General features: G+C 46.2%; 1 protein-coding gene across 2 annotated transcripts in view; it reads right to left on the bottom strand.

Annotated features, from left to right (window-relative positions):
• The window catches only part of cenpp (centromere protein P), a 392,661-nt gene that overhangs the window by 327,177 nt on the left and 45,297 nt on the right, over positions 1 to 20,187 (bottom strand). For both annotated transcript variants that reach the window (XM_068051890.1, XM_068051891.1), the window contains exon 6: positions 1,162 to 1,258. In XM_068051890.1, the coding sequence (XP_067907991.1) occupies positions 1,162 to 1,258 (97 nt within the window). The remainder of the gene's footprint in view (positions 1 to 1,161; positions 1,259 to 20,187) is intronic.

Below are 20,187 nucleotides of genomic sequence, written 5' to 3'. Positions count from 1 at the left end.
GTACTTATAATTTTAAATAAATGGAACATATGAAATCAATCATGCAGCTTAAAAACATAATTCTACAAAACTCGAATTATAGCCTTTACTACCATCATTTACCATCCTACCAACAAATTTATTTCCATTCTCATTCCATGGCTTGAATTATGTTCACCTTATAAATCATAAATATTCCATAACATATTGGAACTACAATGTATGGCTGAGTAGAACTACTATAATGTGTCAAGCTTATTCAATATACGATGGTGAGAAAACTTCTCAACGCAATTTGGAAGAGTCAGCGTAAGCTTTTTGATCTATCCCTTCAGAAAATAATGTAACTATATTGAAACGATTACTAAAAAAGAGAAAGACCAATTTGAAACATTAAGTTATAAACATTTCTACGTATTTGAAGTATGTACTGGCATCGTGGCCAGGGTTTTTCTCTGCTTTCAAATTTTAAATGTTTCATAGATTGTAGCACCTTGTAGCAACAACCTATATTTATATAGTGCCTTTGACATAATAAAACATCCCAAGGCACTTCACAGGAGCATTATAAAATGAAATACGACACCAAGCCACATCAGGAGATATTAGGTCAGGTGATCAAAAGCTTGGTCAAAAAGGTAAGTTTTAAAGAGTGTCTTAAAGAGGAAAATGAGGTAGACAGGCAGAGAGGCGTAGGGAGGGTATTCAGAGCTTAGGGCCTTGGCGACTGAAGGCGTGGCCACCACTGATGGAGCAATTAAAATCGAGATACTCAAGGCCAGAATTAGAGGAAAGCAAATATCTGGGAAGATTGTGAGGCTGGAGGAGATTACAGAGATGGCAAGGCCATGAAGAGACTTGAAAACAAGGATGATGGTTTAACGACAAAGGACTAGATGCTCTAACGAAACACCTCCAACAGTAACAGAACACTACACATATTTCCATCATGTGTGCACACACAACATCTAAATTAGATGAATTTGCTGAATGCATGTGCTATTGGAGAAAGAGAATTTGAAAATCAGTCTATAAATGCACTTGATTTTTTCACACCAAGTTCAGTCTTAAGTCAGCAGCACAAGTGCTAAAGTCTTCAAGTTTCTGCACAAAATACTTCTTAAAAATACAAATTTACCAGTGAGAATCTGTACAATTAGATATTACAATGATTTGTCCTACCTTGAAATGTCTGAAAGTGACTTGGCGATGCTCATACCATTTTGTGAAGACCGAGAGAGTTCTGAAAAATAGTAGGAGGTTCTTCTTTTCTTCAGCTCTAAAACAAAAAGTTGGTTATGTTGAAAAATATCAAACAAATCTAAATCGAGTTTCAAATAAAAGTTCAAATTTAATCCCATGCTAACATCCTCTGCCCATGTAACAAGTTGTTGGGAACATAAGTTCTTACTTTACACACCTTTTAAACTGAATACAGAATAGGAAGTAGTGGAGTAATATGATTATTATAACAACATTGATTTGGAAGAACATCCTAAGGTGCTTCACAAAGTCATAGTCAAAAGACAGTGAAGAGGCCAGCATCTGAATCACAAAAGCACAAATCGGTTATTAAGGTTACCCTCACAGTCCCCCAGTAACACATACATGCGCACCACCCAGGATGGAAATTAGCCATATAGACAACAAACATTCAAGCTACAAACCTTAGTCTGGGTTGACTAACCACAATTTTCAAGAACTTCCGGAGCAATAGTTTTTTTTGAAATGGCTGCGTTTATGGTCAAATAAACATATAAAGTGTAAGAGGTTGGCCAGGGAAATAGTTGGGCCTATTAAGGACCCAAAAGGAAATCTTCATGGAGAGACACAGGGCATGGTTGAAATATTAAATGAGTACTTTACACCTGTCTTCACAAAAGAAATAGCTGATGTGAAGTTGCATTAAAACAGGGAGGGAAGTTATTGACAGGACAGTAATAAATAGAGAAGATGCACTGAAAAAATTAGCATTACTGAAAGTTGGTAAGTTAGCTTATCCAGATGGAATGCATCCAAGGTTGCTGAAAGAAGCAAAAGTAAAAATAGCAGAGGCACTGGTCACAATCTTTCAAATCTCATTGGAAACAGAAGTAGTGCCAGAGGACTGGAAGGTTACTGATGTGATACCACTATTCAAGCAACGGAAGGGATAAACTGGAAACCACAAGTCAGTCAGTCTAACATTGGTGGTGAGGTTATTAGAAACCATTGCCAGGGACAAAATAAATTTTCATTTGGAAAGTCATGGGTTATATCAATGAAAGCCAGCAAGGACTTGTTAAAAACAGATTGCGGCTAAATAGCTTGATTGAATTCTTTGATGGTGGTTACATAGCATATGCAGCACGAAATGGCCATTTGGCCCAAACAGTCCATATCAATGTTTATGCTCCACTTGAGCCTCTTCCCATCCTTTCTCATCTAACTTCGTCAGGATAATCCTCAATTGCCTTCTCCCTTAAATGCATCTATTCACCTTAATTACTTCATATGGTAGCAAATTCTACATTCTCACCACTCTCTGGGTAAAGAAATTTCTTCTGAACTCCCTATTTGATTTCTTTGTGACTATCTTATATTGATAGCCTCTAGTTTTGCTCTTCCCTAGAAGTGAAAATACAATCTCAATGTCTACTCTATCAAAACCTTTCGTAATTTTAAGGACCCCTCAGCCATCTCCTTTCAGGAGAAAAGAGACCCAGCCTGTTCATCCACTCTTCATACTATAAACATGCAGTTTTGGTATCATCCTTGCAATTCATTTTTGCACCCTCTCTTGTGCCTCTATATCTTTTTTATAATATGGTGACTAGAACTGTACACAGTGCTCCAGGTGTGGTCTAACTAATGAAGGTTCGATATAAGTTTAGCATCACGTTATTTTTTAATTTTTTATTTAGAGATACAGCACCGAAACAGGCCCTTCAGCCCACCGAGTCTGTGCCGACCATCAACCACCCATTTATACTAATCCTACATTAATCCCATATTCCTACCACATCCCCACCTGTTCCTATATTTCCCTACCACCTACCTATACTAGGGGCAATTTATAATGGCCAACTTACCTACCAACCTGCAAGTCTTTTGGCTGTGGGAGGAAACCAGAGCACCCGGAGAAAACCCACGCAGACACAGGGAGAACATGAAAACTCCACACAGACAGTACCCAGAATTGAACCCGGGTCGCTGGAGCTGTGAGGCTGCTGTGCTAACCACTGCGCCACTGTGCCACCCCTCTAGAAATAAACCCTTACATTTTTATAGCTTTATTAACCTGTGTCGCTAGTTTTAGTGATTTGTGCATTTGTACTCCCAGATACCTCAATCCCATTTACATTCTTATTTTCCCAGTAATATGTGGCCTCATTATTTTTCTCAGACTTAGCTGTGTTGAAATTTATTTGCCAATTATATACCCATTCTGCAAGTTTATTAAAGTATTCTCATAATTTATTGCAGCCCTCCTCAGTATTAGTTCCCTACCCCACTCCCAGTTTGGTGTCATCCATAAATTTACTAATTGTGTTTTTGATTCCAAAGTCTAAATTGTTATTACAGATTGTGAACAGTAGTCCCAGCGTTGATCCTTACAGGACTCACTTTCCAGTTTCTGCCACTCTGAAGAGTTATCACTTTACCCCTGCTCTCTGTTTTCTGTCTTGCAGTCAGCTAGCTATCCATTCTGCTACTTGTCCCTGACTCCACATACTCTGACAATATTCATTAGTCTATTATGTGGCACCTTATCAAAGGCCTTTTGAAAATTTGAAAATTTAGATAAATTACATCTGCTACATTACCCTTATCTACTCTCTCTGTTACCTCTTCAAAGTATTCAACGAGGATGGTCAAGAAAGACTTTTCCTTTTGAAATCCATGCTGGCTATTCATTATTGCGTTTTTGGTTCCGAGATGTTGTTCTATTTTCTCCTTTAGTAGGGATTCCATTATTTTTCTTACCACCGATGTTAAGCTGACTAGACTATAGGGCTCTGGACATGATCTATCTCCCTTCTTAAAAACAGGTATAACATTAGCTACCTGCCAGTCCTCAGGCACTAGACCTTTTTCTAATGAATTATTAAGTACGTGTAATAGTGCCAGTGCCGCTTCCATCTCACCTAGATTCTTTTAAGGATAGAATGGGTGACACAGTGGCTAGCACCGCAGCCTCACAGCTCCAGCAACCCCGGTTCGGTTCTGGGTACTGCCTGTGTGGAGTTTGCAAGTTCTCCCTGTGACCGCGTGGGATTCTTCCGGGTGCTCCGGTTTCCTCCCACATGCCAAAGACTTGTAGGTTGATAGGTAAACTGGCAACTGTAAAAAAATTGCCCCTAGTGTAGGTAGGTGGTAGGAGAATTGAGGGAAGGTGGGGATGTGAGAGGGATAATGGGATTAATGTAGGATTAGTATAAATGGGTGGTTGATGGTCAGCGTGGACTCGGTGGGCCGAAGGGCCTGTTTCGGTGCTGTATCTCTCTATGACTCTATAATCCTTCCAGACCAGGGGCAGGATTTTCCATGCAGGGCTTCAGGACCCCAACATCAGGGTAAAATGGGGATAGGAACCATGCACTGTGTAGGGACAGTCACCTGGCTGTGATTTCCCTGAATTGGGCAATCAATGGCCAGGGGTGGGCACGTCATCCAATAAAGGAAGGTGGGCAGGCTCTCGAAGCTGAAAGGCTGTCTTGTCAGAAGAGAGAGATGGTGCCTCAAAGCTTGCCTGGAGCCAGGCTTCCTGGTCTGCCGCCAGTAGGCTAGTCTAGTCCCCAACACGGCACAGTGGCGCAGTGGTTAGCACCGCAGCCTCACAGTTCCAGGGACCCGGGTTCGATTCCGGGTACTGCCTGTGTGGAGTTTGCAAGTTCTCCCTGTGTCTGCGTGGGTTTTCTCCGGGTGCTCCGGTTTCCTCCCACAAGCCAAAAGACTTGCAGGTTGATAGGTAAATTGGCCATTATAAATTGTCACTAGTATAGGTAGGTGGTAGGGAAATGTAGGGACAGGTGGGGATGTTTGGTAGGAATATGGGATTAGTGTAGGATTAGTATAAATGGGTGGTTGATGTTCGGCACAGACTCGATGGGCCGAAGGGCCTGTTTCAGTGCTGTATCTCTAATCTAATCTAAAAAAAACACCTCCAGGAGCCTGGAGGCCGATTGGAAAATTCCAATCGGGCTCTGACAACGGTCCTTAATTGGCCTTTAAATCACGTGAACTGGCTACCCGCCACTTACACTCATCAGCTCATCTGCTCGACCAGGAGATTGGCCCGGGGGCAGAGTAGAGCCCGCCTCCATGCTTTCCCTTCAGGAGTTAAAAATCCTGCCCCAGGAGTTTCATTCTCCCTGAGTTTGGTTAGTTTATTCAATATTTGACCTTTTTTCTTTAAATAAAATTGTATCAGTTCTAATCTCATCTTCCAATGTCATGTCCACCCGATGCATCTCCTTGGTAAGTACTGAAGCAAAGTAATTATGTAATATATCTGCCATTTCACTATCACTGCCTGTGATTTTATCCTGTCTATCCCATTGTGGCCCTATTCCCAACCTGATTTTCCTTCTTTTGCTTATGCATCTGTAGAATATTTTACTCTTTTGTTTTATGTGCCTTGATCATTTAGTTTCATAGTTCCTCTTTATCTCATTGTTTTTTTGACTTCTCTCCTAACCTCTTCATCTTCTCCCTTGTTTGCTCTCCCCTATGTACTTAGCCTATGCCTCTTTCCTTAGCCTTAATTTCCCTTTATGTCTTTATTCATCCATAGTGGCTTGTTCTTGGTTTTTACTAAAATATATTTTACCTGGACTCTGTTGAACAAAGTTTTAAATATTTCCTATTGCTGTTCTACATCATTGTTTGCCAATATTGTTATCCATTTTATATTCTCAAGTTCTATTCTCAGCCTCTCAAAATCAGCTTTTCTCCAATCTATTACCCTGGTTTCTGTCATACTTACTTCCTTCTCAATTATTATCTTAAATCGTATTATATTGCGTCACTCTCGCCTTTGTGCTCCCCTACTTTTACTTCTCTTATCTCCTCTGGTTCATTCCCTGTTACTAAATTCCTTGTTGAGCTTTGTACATTATGGATTAGAAAGGAGCCCGATACACATTGAAAGAACTGCATTCCCTTATCCCCTTTACCTACCTCTTCTGGCCAATCAATTTCAGGGTAGTTGAGATCTCAAATGATTATTCTTCTATTTTTTTTTACTAATTTCCCCAATTTGTTTTCATATTTCTTCCTTCACCTCCCTTCACTTTTAGGTGGTCTGTAGACCACACCAATTGGTGTGATTGATCTTTTATTATCTTTTAACTCCATCCACGTGTATTCTATTTCTGATGACTGAGTCGCTTTTTTCTATTGCCATTGGGCAGGACTCCTTTCTAACCCAGTATGCAAGAAGTCCAACAAGGGAGGAGTTGCTACTGGACCTAGGTATTGCAGTAGACGTATATATGGACTTTTGGAAGACATTCAACAGAGTGCTACACTGGAGGCTTATTGATAAGGTGGAAGCCCATGGAATTAAGAGGAAGGTAGTGGTATGGATACAGGTTTGGCCCAGTGACAGAAAGAAGAGGTGATGGTGGATCAATGTTTTCCAGACTGGGAGGTGGTTTACAGTGGTGTCCCCCAAGACTCAGTTTACAATTCATTACTCTTGTTGATTTTTATAATCCACCTAGACTTGGAAGTAAGGAGCAGGTTTATAAAGTTTACAGATGGTATGAAACTTGGAAAAGTAGTAGATAGTGGTGAGGATAGTTGCAGACTTCAGGATGACGGCCAGGATGGTGAAAAGGGACAGATGGAGTTCAATGTGGGGAAGTGTGAAGAGATGCCTTTTGGGAAGACTAAACTGGAAATAAGTATACTGTTCAAAGCACAATTCAAATAAGTGTGATCAGAGACCTTGGTGCTGTCATGCTTGGCCCCCACCTGCCAAAATTGAGGCACATTAACTTTGTCATGAACACTGATTTTAAACTGTTAACTGGAGTGAGGGGAGGACTTGTTGACCAGATCGGCCGTGGCTGGAAGGAACGTTTGCATATTGGCAGACAGTGTTTGGAAGGAAAAAGCAGCCATTCCCTGACATTCAAACCACAATGGACTTTTTATCACCAGACATTGAAGGTGGGGGAACTCACATTCCAGGTTGACTGCTAAGATGGCCGAATACACAAACGGACATGGTGAAACCAGCTAGTCATATGATTAACCTGCTGGGCAACCTGAGTTTTTTGCATTTGTACAAACAGTTTGGGCAGAAAGTCTGTTTGCTCCTGTACTGAGAAGATCTCTCCTGTCTGCTCCCATCTCTTTCTCACAAGCCTTTGAATCCACCGAAGACACATGAACCTCAAGAGAGAAAAGTCTCCTAGAGCGAACAAGGTTTAGGAAGAATACTGGGCCCCATCAAAAAGCAAGATCTACCTACAATCAAGGACTGTACAGGGAGCTCGAAGAACCATAACAAAAACTCTTCAGATATTGCCTCAAACCTTTCCACTTGATTTTTCTTCTGCTCTTTTCCGTCTCTATTTGCATGTGCAAATCGCATATGCATGCTAGCATGGGGCACGGCGTGTATTAGTAGGCATTAACCAAATTAGAGTTTAAGTTTAATAAATTTCAACTTTTCTTCTTTAAACCGAAGAAAAGCTGTTTGTGCTGGTTTCATTGCCTTACAATTGGAAAGCAGAAAAACACAGTGTGTTTCAAATTAAACCCTCTTACAGTAAGGCCAGGTGAAGGCTGAAACGGAACCCTCGACCTCTTTCTTGCCTGGTCGTAACAGTGACCATATACACAACTCCGTAGAGGTGGAAATGAAAGTTGATGATGTGCTTACAAAAGTAGATAGGTTACTTGGGTTTATAAATAAAGGCATAGAACATAAAAGCAAAGAGATTATGCTCGAACATTATAAATCAGTGGTTATGCCTCAGTTGGAGTACTGTGGACAATTCTGATCAGCAGATTTCAAGAAAGACGTAAAAGCCTGAGAAAGGGTACAAAGGCTTACTCGGGACTTCAATTATGAGTAGAGGTTATAAAGACAGGACGGTTCTCCTTCGAACTGAGAAAGTTAAGAGGCGTCCTAATAGAAGTTAACAAGATGAGAGATTGTAACAGAGAAAAACTATTCCTTCTGGTGAGTGGGTCAATAACCAGAGGTCACAGATTCAAATCACAAAGCTAACAGTAAAAACTTTTATAAAAATATTTAGAGAAAAAAAGAATGGCAAATGGGAATAAGGACCCATTATAGACAGACAAAGCTGATATATAACTGACAATAACAAAGTAGCAGACTTGTTAAATTAGTACTTTGTATTCATCTGCATAGTAAAGTAGTTGAAAATGAAAATAGATCAGACAAGAGATGTGTACAGAGTGAGGCATCCAAATAAAAACAAAGTACAGAAGGGTAAAGAGGGCTGACACAGGACTTGGGAGATCACAATATTGGTACCAATAAGATTTTTCATGTTGTCTAATTCCATCCATCTAGAAAGAACCTACTGTTGTGTGATTGCCTTTAAGAGCAATGTCCCTTTAAGATTTTAGTATGCTAATGAGCTATTTATCGGTATATAGTCATGTGACTTGGAGCCAGAGGCACTCTGCTACCGTAACACCAAAAGGCAGTCCAGTAAATAGATAGCTCTGCACTGTATATACTTGTTAGCTGTTTAACAAACCTGTGAGATCTTCAACAAAATGAACTCCACGCATCTCATTTATGTTGCATCAGGCAACATTAAAAGGTTTCGACCTACAAGGTGGCAGCTGTGGTAAGACGACAAAATCCAAGATTGAAAACCACAGGAAAACTGCTTTAAAAACTACCTACAGCTAAGAGAGATAAAGTTAACAGAAACACTGGCCCAAATAGAGGACAGAGCTGAATGACAGGCTGCAAATTAATCACTGTGATCAGGTGAGTCTGTGTGCTGTCAGAAGAAGAACCCCAGTTCAAGGTGCTTGCAAAGTTGATTTTTTTTAAAAAGGCTCAGTAAAAGAAAAAAAACAGGGAAAACCCAATCCCTATCTCAGGCTGATTGATCGTTTCCAAAGGCTGCCCCAGGCTGATCAGGTCTGCACCATTACAGGAGGCGTCCGACAACAAAAAGCGTGGCAATCCTCCATTCACTCAGCTCACAGATAAAACTATAAAAGAAACCCAGTAAATCACTCCAGTGTGAAGAGCTTTCATTCACTCAGCCAGAGTTTAAAAAAAACTCAATACCACTCAAGTGTGAAGAATTGTCTCGAACAGCTTTTTAAACAAAGCCTAGTTTAAAAAAGCACTTAAAATGCCTACTGCACAGCTGTATAAACAAACAAACTACAGGGCAGGAAGCTAGATAAACAGTCATGCTGCTCCTGTCAATCAAACCAGCCAGTCTACAGAAGAGACTTTTTTTTTAAAAAAGGGAAAGCAGTACACAGTCATAAAGCAAGTTCTAAGTAAAAGAACAGCAGAAAGATGGATACCAATTTTTCTAGAATGAACTGGAAAGCCTTGGATAACCTATGCGGGTTCAAACTGTTCCAACAGAAAATGCAATCATGCTTTATAGACCAAGTTATTGTAGACCAGAAAAATATTTAAAATAACGATAGTGATTGGAAATGAGGGATTGCACGGAATCAATACCTCTGGATTATCTAAACAGGACAAGAAAGTTCCTGCAAAGATATGGAAGGTGCTGGAAGATTAGCTCCGATTGAGTGTGAATTTTAGAATTCACTGCCTGAAATTGATGTCCGACAGGCAACAGCCACAGGAATTAGTAGACCAGTTCGTTAGTGGATGCCATAGCAAGGACAATGAGTGCGATTTTTTACAGGTTGCGCTGTCAGACCGAATAATGGAGTTGGTGATTGTATCAACACCCACTGAAGCATTTCAGAAGGACCTCTAGGGCGAAAAAGGTCACAGCATTGATGCACTGCTGGAAGATGGCAGGAAACACGAAGCCATTGTAGCTGGACAACAGCACCTGCAAGCACTAGGAGCAACCAACAGTATCGGCACCATAACCAGGTCGAAAAGAGTAAGCACCTGTGTGGTATGTGTAGTTGGTTCTATTCACGATGAAATTGCCCTGCATTTCGTGACCTGTGCAAGGCGTGTGGTGTAAAAGGACACTGGGCCTGACTATGCAGGAATTCTTGCTCCAAAGACACAGCCAGAAGCCACGGTCGGATGCAAACGAACAGGGCAACAGCAGCAAGGAAAGCACCAGAGACCTGCATAAATGCAAGCCGATACACGAGGTCCGCAGCAAAAGAGACCTGAGACAAGACTCAGAGAGAAGTCGTTCTCAGACAGAAGACGAACAGGCATTCCACATTGTGAACCTTGACACATCACATTGATGAAGTCCAACAACTGGAAGCTTTCACCACTATTAACATCGCGTGCCCAACGAAAGCTGGTAAACATACACTCAGAGACAAGACTGACACTGGAGCTAGTGCAAATATCCTACCAGTCTGAATCCTCAAAGATATGTACCGGAGTCATTGGAAATCAAAGATACAACCAACAACCGCCAAGTTATCCACAGACAATGGGTCACCCATCCCATGCAGTGGCACATTAACAATGCAATGCAGATATGGCAAGTCAGCATGGAATCCACAATATTCTACCTAGTAGACACGAGCGGACCAGCTGTGACAGGGTAACCAGCGTGTAAGGACTCAACATCATAACCATCCACAAGAGCACAGCCAAGGGGAAATTTCCAAGAACAGGAACCCGCTCGCGGACACAGGTCAGTATCAAACGGTGCAGTTTGGAAACTCAGCAACAGCACAACTATCCCATGCCTTCACTTCTGCTCTCTAGGGAACCGCCAGCACCACAACAAGCCAGAACGGACAGGTATCTCCATGAGAGCAAATACTCTTCCCCCAACAAGTCCTCAATCTAGAGCTCCAATCCTTCAGACATGGAGGATCAGGAGAAGCGAAAGACATGCAATGTCCTGAAGAGGCAGATGAGGAATGAGTTGGAGCATTGTCTGTTGGTTTTTCGAGATGAGATGCCAGAGCTTTCTAAGAATGACAAAGCCTCAAAAGGTGGTCATCTTGAGAAAAGCAACACAGTATGTTAGCAGGCTGAAGGCAGAGAAACAGAAACTGAATGCAGAGAGGGAGAAACTTCACAAAGAACAGCAACAGCCAAGATATGAGTTCCCAGAGCAAGAGTTGTCAAAACACCGAGATGATATATGGACTTGAGAGCCTCTATACTTGTAAAGTTCATCATCTCTATCCATGTGTAAATAATTTTGATTTCTAATTTTGTGTGTTTCTTACTTCTAGCATATGAGACTTATCTTTGGAAAGAAAGGGGATGTTGTGTGATTGTCTTTAAGAGTGATGTCCCTTTAAGATCTTAGTATGCTAATGAGCTACATGACAGTACATAGTCATGTGACTCAGAGCCAGAGGCACTCTGCTACTGTCACACTGAGAGGCAAGTCCTTAAATAGATATCTCCGTGCTGTACATACTTGTTAGCCGTTTAATAAACCTGTTCGAGATCTTCTACAAACTGAACTCCACGCATCTCACTTCCGTTGCATCAGACAACATAAAAAGCTTTTCTTTACACCTACTGTTCTCTCTCCCTGAAATTACAACATTCAACTGTTTGTTGAGTGATTCCAGGATTTGTGCCTCCACTATTCTTTCGAAAAGTCCAAATCCCATGCTGATCATTCTCTACCTGTAAGGAACTTCTTGGAATAGGTCCTAGATTTGTCTGACTAATCTGAACCAGTGCACCTTAGTCCCATCATCATGATTTAACTCCAAGTTATGTAATATAATGTAATATTTTGCATATTGTTCACCATGTCTCTGTCACCTTCTTTTGAGGTCAAAATGTTCAGATTTTTACAATCCTCATTCATAACACAAGTCTTCAGTATCATGCCTCTCTTTTACACCACGTGGCCCTCTGACGATCAAACCAGAGCCACGTCAGTCTGACTGGGGAATATGTTGAAACTTGACAACATTTCAATATTATACATATAAGGAGTGCCAGTCAATACTGAACTAGCAAACATAGATCACAACAGAGTAACAAAACAAATGTTTTTCTGTACACATAGAAACAAATTGGAGTCTTTAGATGTGGTTCCCCTCAATCTCCACAGGAGCAGAAAAGCTCCAAACATCTTCAAGGGAAATCATCATTTGTGACTTTTCCCTGGCAGTGTTATTAGTGGTAGCCCACTCCAGCTGTGAGTTGCACGTTGCAAAGAATAGACCATTTCTTAAAAGACTATCTGCTGATATTGCAGCAGATATAAATTAGAAAATTAAAAAGAATGAACCATGCCAAATAAGTCAAAGTTAGCAAATGGAAAGTTTGCAAAATATGTGCCTTTGCTTCTTTACAAAAATACCAGAATCAGAACATCATATTTGAGATTGGAAAAGATTGTTGTATTTCTTTTGCAACACCAGTTTGAACGAGTTGAAGAGAATCAGATTTGTTGTGGACAAAAAAAAATTCAACATAACTTTGCTTATATGAACTCATTTGATTTTTAACCAGAAAATGTAATACACCCACAGGGATCTCAGTTATCAACAGTGTGATGTAACAAATGCTGTGCAGCTTGCACATTTTCACTCTTTTAGCACTGACCTACACCAAACTTTCATGTTTTGTGTACTTCCCAGCTCCCAGTTGAACAGAAATCACCCCCACACTTTTAATTACCTCCCTTCCCGAAATTCAAATACAAATTCACCAAATCCATGTTCCCAGTCAGAAGTCAAACTTGAGGAAAGCACAGATCAAAAATAGGGCCACACATTATACCACCAATTCTCCAACCCTGCCGTTGACCACAGATCCCTGCTGTGTGCATAAGTTTGGTTAATTTACCTGTAGCTTATTGATATCTCACACCAATGTCCATACCTCATGTACAAGCCTGGACAATGTTAGTAAGCCAAGCACTAGTGAGGCCCATCACATCCAAGCACAATTCTATATTCATCTAATGCCTATGCTGTACATTTAGCAAAGGTCATTGGATAAATAATAAAAGCTGTGAACACTGGCTGTTATTTATTTTCCATGGCTCTGTTACCCATGTCCTTACTTGCACCAAGTCCTATTCACCCATCACCCCTGTGCTAACTGGTCTACATTGGCTCCCGGTTAAGCAATGCTTTGATTTTAAAATTCTCATCCATGTTTTCAAATCCCTCCATAGCCTCGCCCCTTCCCAACTCGGTCATGTCTTTCAGCCTCACAATCCTCCAAGATATCTGCACTCCTCTAATTCTGGCCTCTTATGCATCCCCAATTTTCACTTCTGCTCCATTGGCAGCTGTGTATTCAGCTGCCCAGGCCCTAAGCTCCAGAATACACTCCCTAAACCTCTTTAAGACTTCCCTTAAAACCTACCTCTTTGAACAAGTTTTTGGTCATCTGCCCTAAGACTACCTTATGTGGTCTGGTGTCAAATTCTGCTTTGTAAACCTCCTGTGAAGCACCTTGGGATGTTTTACTACATTAAAGAAACTATATAAATACAAATTGTTATTTTCGCTCTCTAGTTCAGGGATATAAGCCAATAAGAACGCCCACTCCTTCGTCACAGCATGGCACAGAATATACTCGGGGTGGGGGACTTCAATGTCCATCACCAAGAGTGACTCAGTTAGTACCACTGCTGCCCAATCTCGCGGAGTCCTGAAAGACATAGCTGCCAGACTGGGCATGCAGCACACAGTGAAAAAACCATAAAGGAATAACCTACTTGACCTCATTTTCACCAATCTACTTGTCACAGACATGACAGTATTACTAAGAGTGACCACCATAGCTCTTGTGGAGGTCAAGTCCTGTCTTTACACTGACGACACATTTCATTTAATCATGTGACACACCATGCTACGTGGGACAGATTAGGAACCAATCGAGCAGCTCAAACTAAGCATGCATGAGGTCCAACATATCCTCAATCCTCCATCACCATTGAGCCAGATGACCAACCCCTGATTCAATGAAGAGTATACAAAAACAGGAGCAGCACTAGGCTAGCCTGAAAATGAAGAGCCAACCAGGAACCAATATGCATAAAGACAGAGCTAAGTGATCCCACAACCTGCAGATCAAGGGAAAGCTCTTGAATTCTAACATATTCAGTCATGAACGGTGATAGACAAGTGAGCAGCTAAGCTCCATGAACATCTCCATCCTCAACAATGGCTGTGCCCAGCACACAAGTGAAACAAACAAGGCTGAAACGTTCACAACCATCTTCAGCCAGAAGTGTAGATGCTTAATTTCAGTTCAGCCAGGACCACTCGGCTCTCAAACTCATTACAGCTGTGGTCCAAATGTGGACGAAAGATTTGAATTCCAGAGGTTCGGTGAGAGCGATTGCCCTTGTCATTAAGGCAGCACTCAAGTAAAAGTGATGCAAAAGGTTAAAGGGCTCATGGAGTTGGGGGTAATATATTAGCACGGACAGAGGATTGGTTAAGGAACAGGAAGCAAACAGTGGGCACAAACGGGTTGTCAAGCTATGAATAGTGGAGTGCCGCAAGGATCAGTGTTGGGGCCTCAGCTATTTACAATATCTATTAATGACTTAGATGAGGAGACAGAGAGTAATGTATCTACATTTGCTGATGATACAAAGGCAGGTGGAAAGGTAAGCTATGGGGAGGACACAGAGTGGCTGCAAAGAGGATATAGAGAGGTTAAGTGACTGGGAACAAGATGGCAGGGAAAATAATATAGGGAAGTATGAAGTTATTCACTTTGATCATAAGAATAGAAAAACAGAATTTTTTTTTTAAAAAGGTGTGAAACTCGTAAGTATTGATCTTCAAAGAGACTTGGGCGTGCTTGTACAAGGAACACAAAGTTAGCATGAAGGTACGGCAAGCAATTAGGAAGGCAAATGGCATGTTGGCCTTTATTGCAAGGGGATTGGAGAACAGGAATCGAGAAGTATTGCTATAATTGTACAGGGTTTTGGTGAGACCATAACTGGAGGACTGTGAGCAGCTTTGGTCTCCATATTTAAGAAAGGATATTATTACGACCAAGGCAGGAATAATATTATCACTTCAGTCCCAATACTTCACAGGTCGCAGCATATTATTAAAGTTTTCCCACCTATCGGAAATTAGCCAAATTAAACACTTTAGTAACCCCCCCAGAATAAAACAGACCAAACCAGGTTTAGACAACAAATAAACTATTTATTAATAAACTAAATCTTAAACACTATCAAGATAAATTTATGTCTAAAGACCATATATCTTCTTATTTATCCTAACACCCCCATTCACACACGGACATTCAAAAATCGACAGTTCACCAGCTTTAAAAATAGTGTTTTTAAAAATTAGCTGTTTCTTAAGAATAAATAAATAACTGGGTTGTAAGGCTTTAGGAGTTATGCTCCTGGTCGAGGTGTTCAGATCAGAACAGTCAGATGCCACACAAAGTCTCCAGGCAGATTTGATGAACAGTCTTTACTTGATAGACATTAACAGCACTTCGGCTGCAACAGGCGTCACACAGTTCCTCCAACAAGGAGTAGAGCAACGGGTCCACTCGGATTTTAAAAAACAGCAGTCTCTCAGTAGAAACTTTACTGAAAATTCCAGCAAACACAAACAGACGACAGAGAGTCACTCTTGAGGCAGAGAATTCTTAGAGTTTTGAAGTGGAATTTACTGCCTCAATAACAAGTCACATTCACTCCACACAAGTGCCAGGCAATGACCATCTCCAAGAAGAGAGAATCTAACCAACTCCCCTTGACATTCAATGGCATAACGATCACTGAATCCCCCACTATCAACATCCTGGGGGTTACCATTGACCAGAAACTGAACTGGAGTAGCCATATAAATACCATGGCCAAAAGAGGTCAGGCGCTAGGAATTCTGTGGCGAGTAACTTACCTTCTGATTCTCCAAAGTCTGTCCACCATTTACAAGGCACAAGTCAGGAGTGTGTTGGAAAACTCTCCACTTGCCTGGATGGGTGCAGCTCCTACAACACTCAAGAAGCTTGACGCCAGCCAGGACAAAGCAGCCCACTTGATTGGCACCCCACCCACCTTGAACATTCACTCCCTCCACCACCAACGCACAGTGGCAGCAGTGTGTACCATCTACAAGATGCACTGCAGCAACTCACCAAAGCTCCTTAGACAGCACCTTCCAAACCCACAACCTCTACCAACTAGAAGGACAGGGGCAGCAAATGCATGGGAACAACATGACCTGCAATTTCCCCTTCAAGCCACATGCTATCCTGACTTGGAACTATACGCCGTTCCTTCACTGTCACTTGGTCAAAATCCTGGAACTCCCTTCCTAACAGAACTGTGGGTGTACCTACCCCACATGGACTGCAACAGTTCAGGAAGGCAGCTCATTACCACCTTCTGAATTGCAATTATGAATGGGCAATAAATGCTGGCCGAGCCTGCAATGCCCACATCCCCATGAATGAATAAAAAAAGGGCAAGTTATCTTTTTCTAGGGTTTTTTTTCTCTACTTAGGCAAACACAACCTGTAACTCAATATAGTTTTTCTGCTAAGAGAAATAGACAGCTCCTTCCTACAGTAAGCACGTTTCGCTGGTGTCTCGTTCAAAGCTGTTTTAGTTGGTTAACACACACAGTTAAAAGGTACAGTACACCATGTGAGCTCTCTCTCTTGGCCTAGGAAACAGGTACAGATGGCACACTGTGCCTCTTAGTTTTTAAACGGCACATTGTTTTTAAACAGTGTCTTAAATGCACACTGTTTTAATCAGAGGAGAAAAAAAAATTCCGTGACAAGTTATTTGCATTGGAGGCAGTACAGCGAAGGGTTCTGTTACGATCAAGTGAGAAGGGATAGCAAGGCTCCCCTCTTGTCCTTCCCCTTTGTTTGACCACAAAGGGTTGATTTCCTTTTAAACAGTGGATGTGCTGACCATTTCAGTGAGTGTTTAACCTTTTACCTTTGTTGTGATCATAAAAGAACCAATTGGACAGGTTTTCTTGAGTTTAATTAAGTAAGAGGTGAGTTTATTGTATTTAACCAAAAACCCGATCTGAATAAAATAATAAATTACACTACACCTTCACTCACACACCCACATGAGAATCACACACACAAATAGATTACAGAGTGATGAGAAATAGTTTGGATTGAATTAGAGTTAAGAACAAATTTAAAAATATACAGTCTGTGGTGTCTGTTAATTCAGTTGTCTTCTGGCTGAGGTTGTGACCCTGAAGTCAATGGTTGGTAGGTGTTCTTGGAGACAGTGGAGCAGGTGGTCTTCTCCCAGGGGTCTTTGTATTGGATCTTTTCCAGCCAGCAGGCAAGCTTCAAATGCCCCAAGGGGTCACCTGGGGGGGAGGGGAGATAGAGAGAGAGGGAGGGGGAGGGAGGGGGGAGGAGAGAGGGAGGGGGAGGGAGGGGGGAGGAGAGAGGGAGGGGGAGGGAGGGGGGAGGAGAGAGGGAGGGGGAGGGAGGGGGGAGGAGAGAGGGAGGGGGAGGGAGGGGGGAGGAGAGAGGGAGGGGGAGGGAGGGGGGAGGAGAGAGGGAGGGGGAGGAGGGGGGAGGAGAGAGGAGGGGAGGGAGGGGGGAGGAGAGAGAGAGGGGGAGGGAGGGGGGAGGAGAGAGAGAGGGGGAGGGAGGGGGGAGGAGAGAGAGAGGGGGAGGGAGGGGGGAGGAGAGAGAGAGGGGGAGGGAGGGGGGAGGAGAGAGAGAGGGGGAGGGAGGGGGAGGAGAGAGAGAGGGGGAGGGAGGGGGGAGGAGAGAGAGAGGGGGAGGGAGAGGGGGGAGGAGAGGGGGGAGGAGAGAGAGGGGGGGGAGGAGAGGGGGGGGGAGGAGGGGGGGGGAGGAGAGGGGGGGGGAGGAGAGGGGGGGGGAGGAGAGGGGGGGGGAGGAGAGGGGGGGGGGAGGAGAGGGGGGGGGGAGGAGAGGGGGGGGGAGGAGAGGGGGGGGGGAGGAGAGGGGGGGGAGAGGAGAGGGGGGGGGAGGAGAGGGGGGGGGGAGGAGAGGGGGGGGAGAGGAGAGGGGGGGGAGAGGAGAGGGGGGGGGAGGAGAGGGGGGGGGGAGGAGAGGGGGGGGGGAGGAGAGGGGGGGGGAGGAGAGGGGGGGGGGAGGAGAGGGGGGGGGAGAAGGAGAGGGGGGGGGAGAAGGAGAGGGGGGGGGGGAGGAGAGGGGGGGGGGGGGGAGGAGAGGGGGGGGGGGAGGAGAGGGGGGGGGGGGGAGGAGAGGGGGGGGGGGAGGAGAGGGGGGGGGGGGGAGGAGAGGGGGGGGGGGAGGAGAGGGGGGGGGGAGGAGAGGGGGGGGGGAGGAGAGGGGGGGGGAGGAGGGGGGGGGGGAGGAGAGGGGGGGGGAGAGGAGAGGGGGGGGGGGAGAGGAGAGGGGGGGGGGAGGAGGAGAGGGGGGGGAGGAGGAGAGGGGGGGGGAGGAGGAGAGGGGGGGGGAGGAGGAGAGGGGGGGGGGAGGAGGAGAGGGGGGGGGAGGAGGAGAGGGGGGGGGAGGAGGAGAGGGGGGGGAGGAGGAGAGGGGGGGGAGGAGGAGAGGGGGGGGGAGGAGGAGAGGGGGGGGGAGGAGGAGAGGGGGGGGAGGAGGAGAGGGGGGGGGGGAGGAGGAGGAGAGGGGGGGGGAGGAGGAGAGGGGGGGGGAGGAGGAGAGGGGGGGGGAGGAGGAGAGGGGGGGGGAGGAGGAGAGGGGGGGGAGGAGGAGAGGGGGGGGGAGGAGGAGAGGGGGGGGGAGGAGGAGAGGGGGGGGGAGGAGGAGAGGGGGGGGGAGGAGGAGAGGGGGGGGGAGGAGGAGAGGGGGGGGAGGAGAGGGGGGGGGAGGAGAGGGGGGGGGGAGGAGAGGGGGGGGAGGAGGAGAGGGGGGGAGGAGGAGAGGGGGGGGGGAGGAGGAGAGGGGGGGGAGGAGGAGAGGGGGGGGGGAGGAGGAGCGGGGGGGGGGAGGAGGAGAGGGGGGGGGGAGGAGGAGAGGGGGGGGGAGGAGGAGAGGGGGGGGGGTGGAGGAGAGGGGGGGGGAGGAGGAGAGGGGGGGGGAGGAGGAGAGGGGGGGGAGGAGGAGAGGGGGGGGAGGAGGAGAGGGGGGGGGAGGAGGAGAGGGGGGGGGAGGAGGAGAGGGGGGGGGAGGAGGAGAGGGGGGGGAGGAGGAGAGGGGGGGGGAGGAGGAGAGGGGGGGGGGAGGAGAGGGGGGGGGGAGGAGGAGAGGGGGGGGGAGGAGGAGAGGGGGGGGGGGGAGGAGAGGGGGGGGGGAGGAGGAGTGGGGGGGGGAGGTGGAGAGGGGGGGGGAGGAGGAGAGGGGGGGGAGGAGGAGGGGGGGGGGAGGAGGTGAGGGGGGGGGAGGAGGAGAGGGGGGGGGAGGAGGAGAGGGGGGGGGAGGAGGATAGGGGGGGGGAGGAGGATAGGGGGGGGAGGAGGTGAGGGGGGGGGAGGAGGAGAGGGGGGGGGAGGAGGAGAGGGGGGGGGTGGAGGAGAGGGGGGGGAGGAGGTGAGGGGGGGGAGGGGAGAGGGGGGGGGAGGAGGAGAGGGGGGGAGAGGAGATGGGGGGGGGGAGAGGAGAGAGGGGGGGGGGAGAGGAGAGAGGGGGGGGGAGGAGGAGAGGGGGGGAGAGGAGATGGGGGGGGGGAGAGGAGAGCGGGGGGGGGAGGAGAGAGCGGGGGGGGAGGAGAGAGCGGGGGGGGAGGAGAGAGCGGGGGGGGAGGAGAGAGCGGGGGGGGAGGAGAGAGCGGGGGGGGAGGAGAGAGCGGGGGGGGAGGAGAGAGCGGGGGGGAGGAGAGAGCGGGGGGGGAGGAGAGAGCGGGGGGGGGAGGAGAGAGCGGGGGGGGAGGAGAGAGCGGGGGGGGGAGGAGAGAGCGGGGGGGGAGGAGAGAGCGGGGGGGGGAGGAGAGAGCGGGGGGGGAGGAGAGAGCGGGGGGGGAGGAGAGAGCGGGGGGGGAGGAGAGAGCGGGGGGGGAGGAGAGAGCGGGGGGGGAGGAGAGAGCGGGGGGGGGGGGAGGAGAGAGCGGGGGGGGGGAGGAGAGAGCGGGGGGGGAGGAGAGAGGGGGGGGGGAGGAGAGAGGGGGGGGAGGAGAGAGCGGGGGGGAGGAGAGAGGGGGGGGGAGGAGAGAGCGGGGGGGGGGAGGAGAG

The sequence above is a fragment of the Heterodontus francisci genome, chromosome 19 (genome assembly GCF_036365525.1).
Source record: "Heterodontus francisci isolate sHetFra1 chromosome 19, sHetFra1.hap1, whole genome shotgun sequence".
NCBI lineage: Eukaryota > Metazoa > Chordata > Chondrichthyes > Heterodontiformes > Heterodontidae > Heterodontus > Heterodontus francisci.
This window is presented reverse-complemented; position numbering and strand designations above follow the sequence as displayed.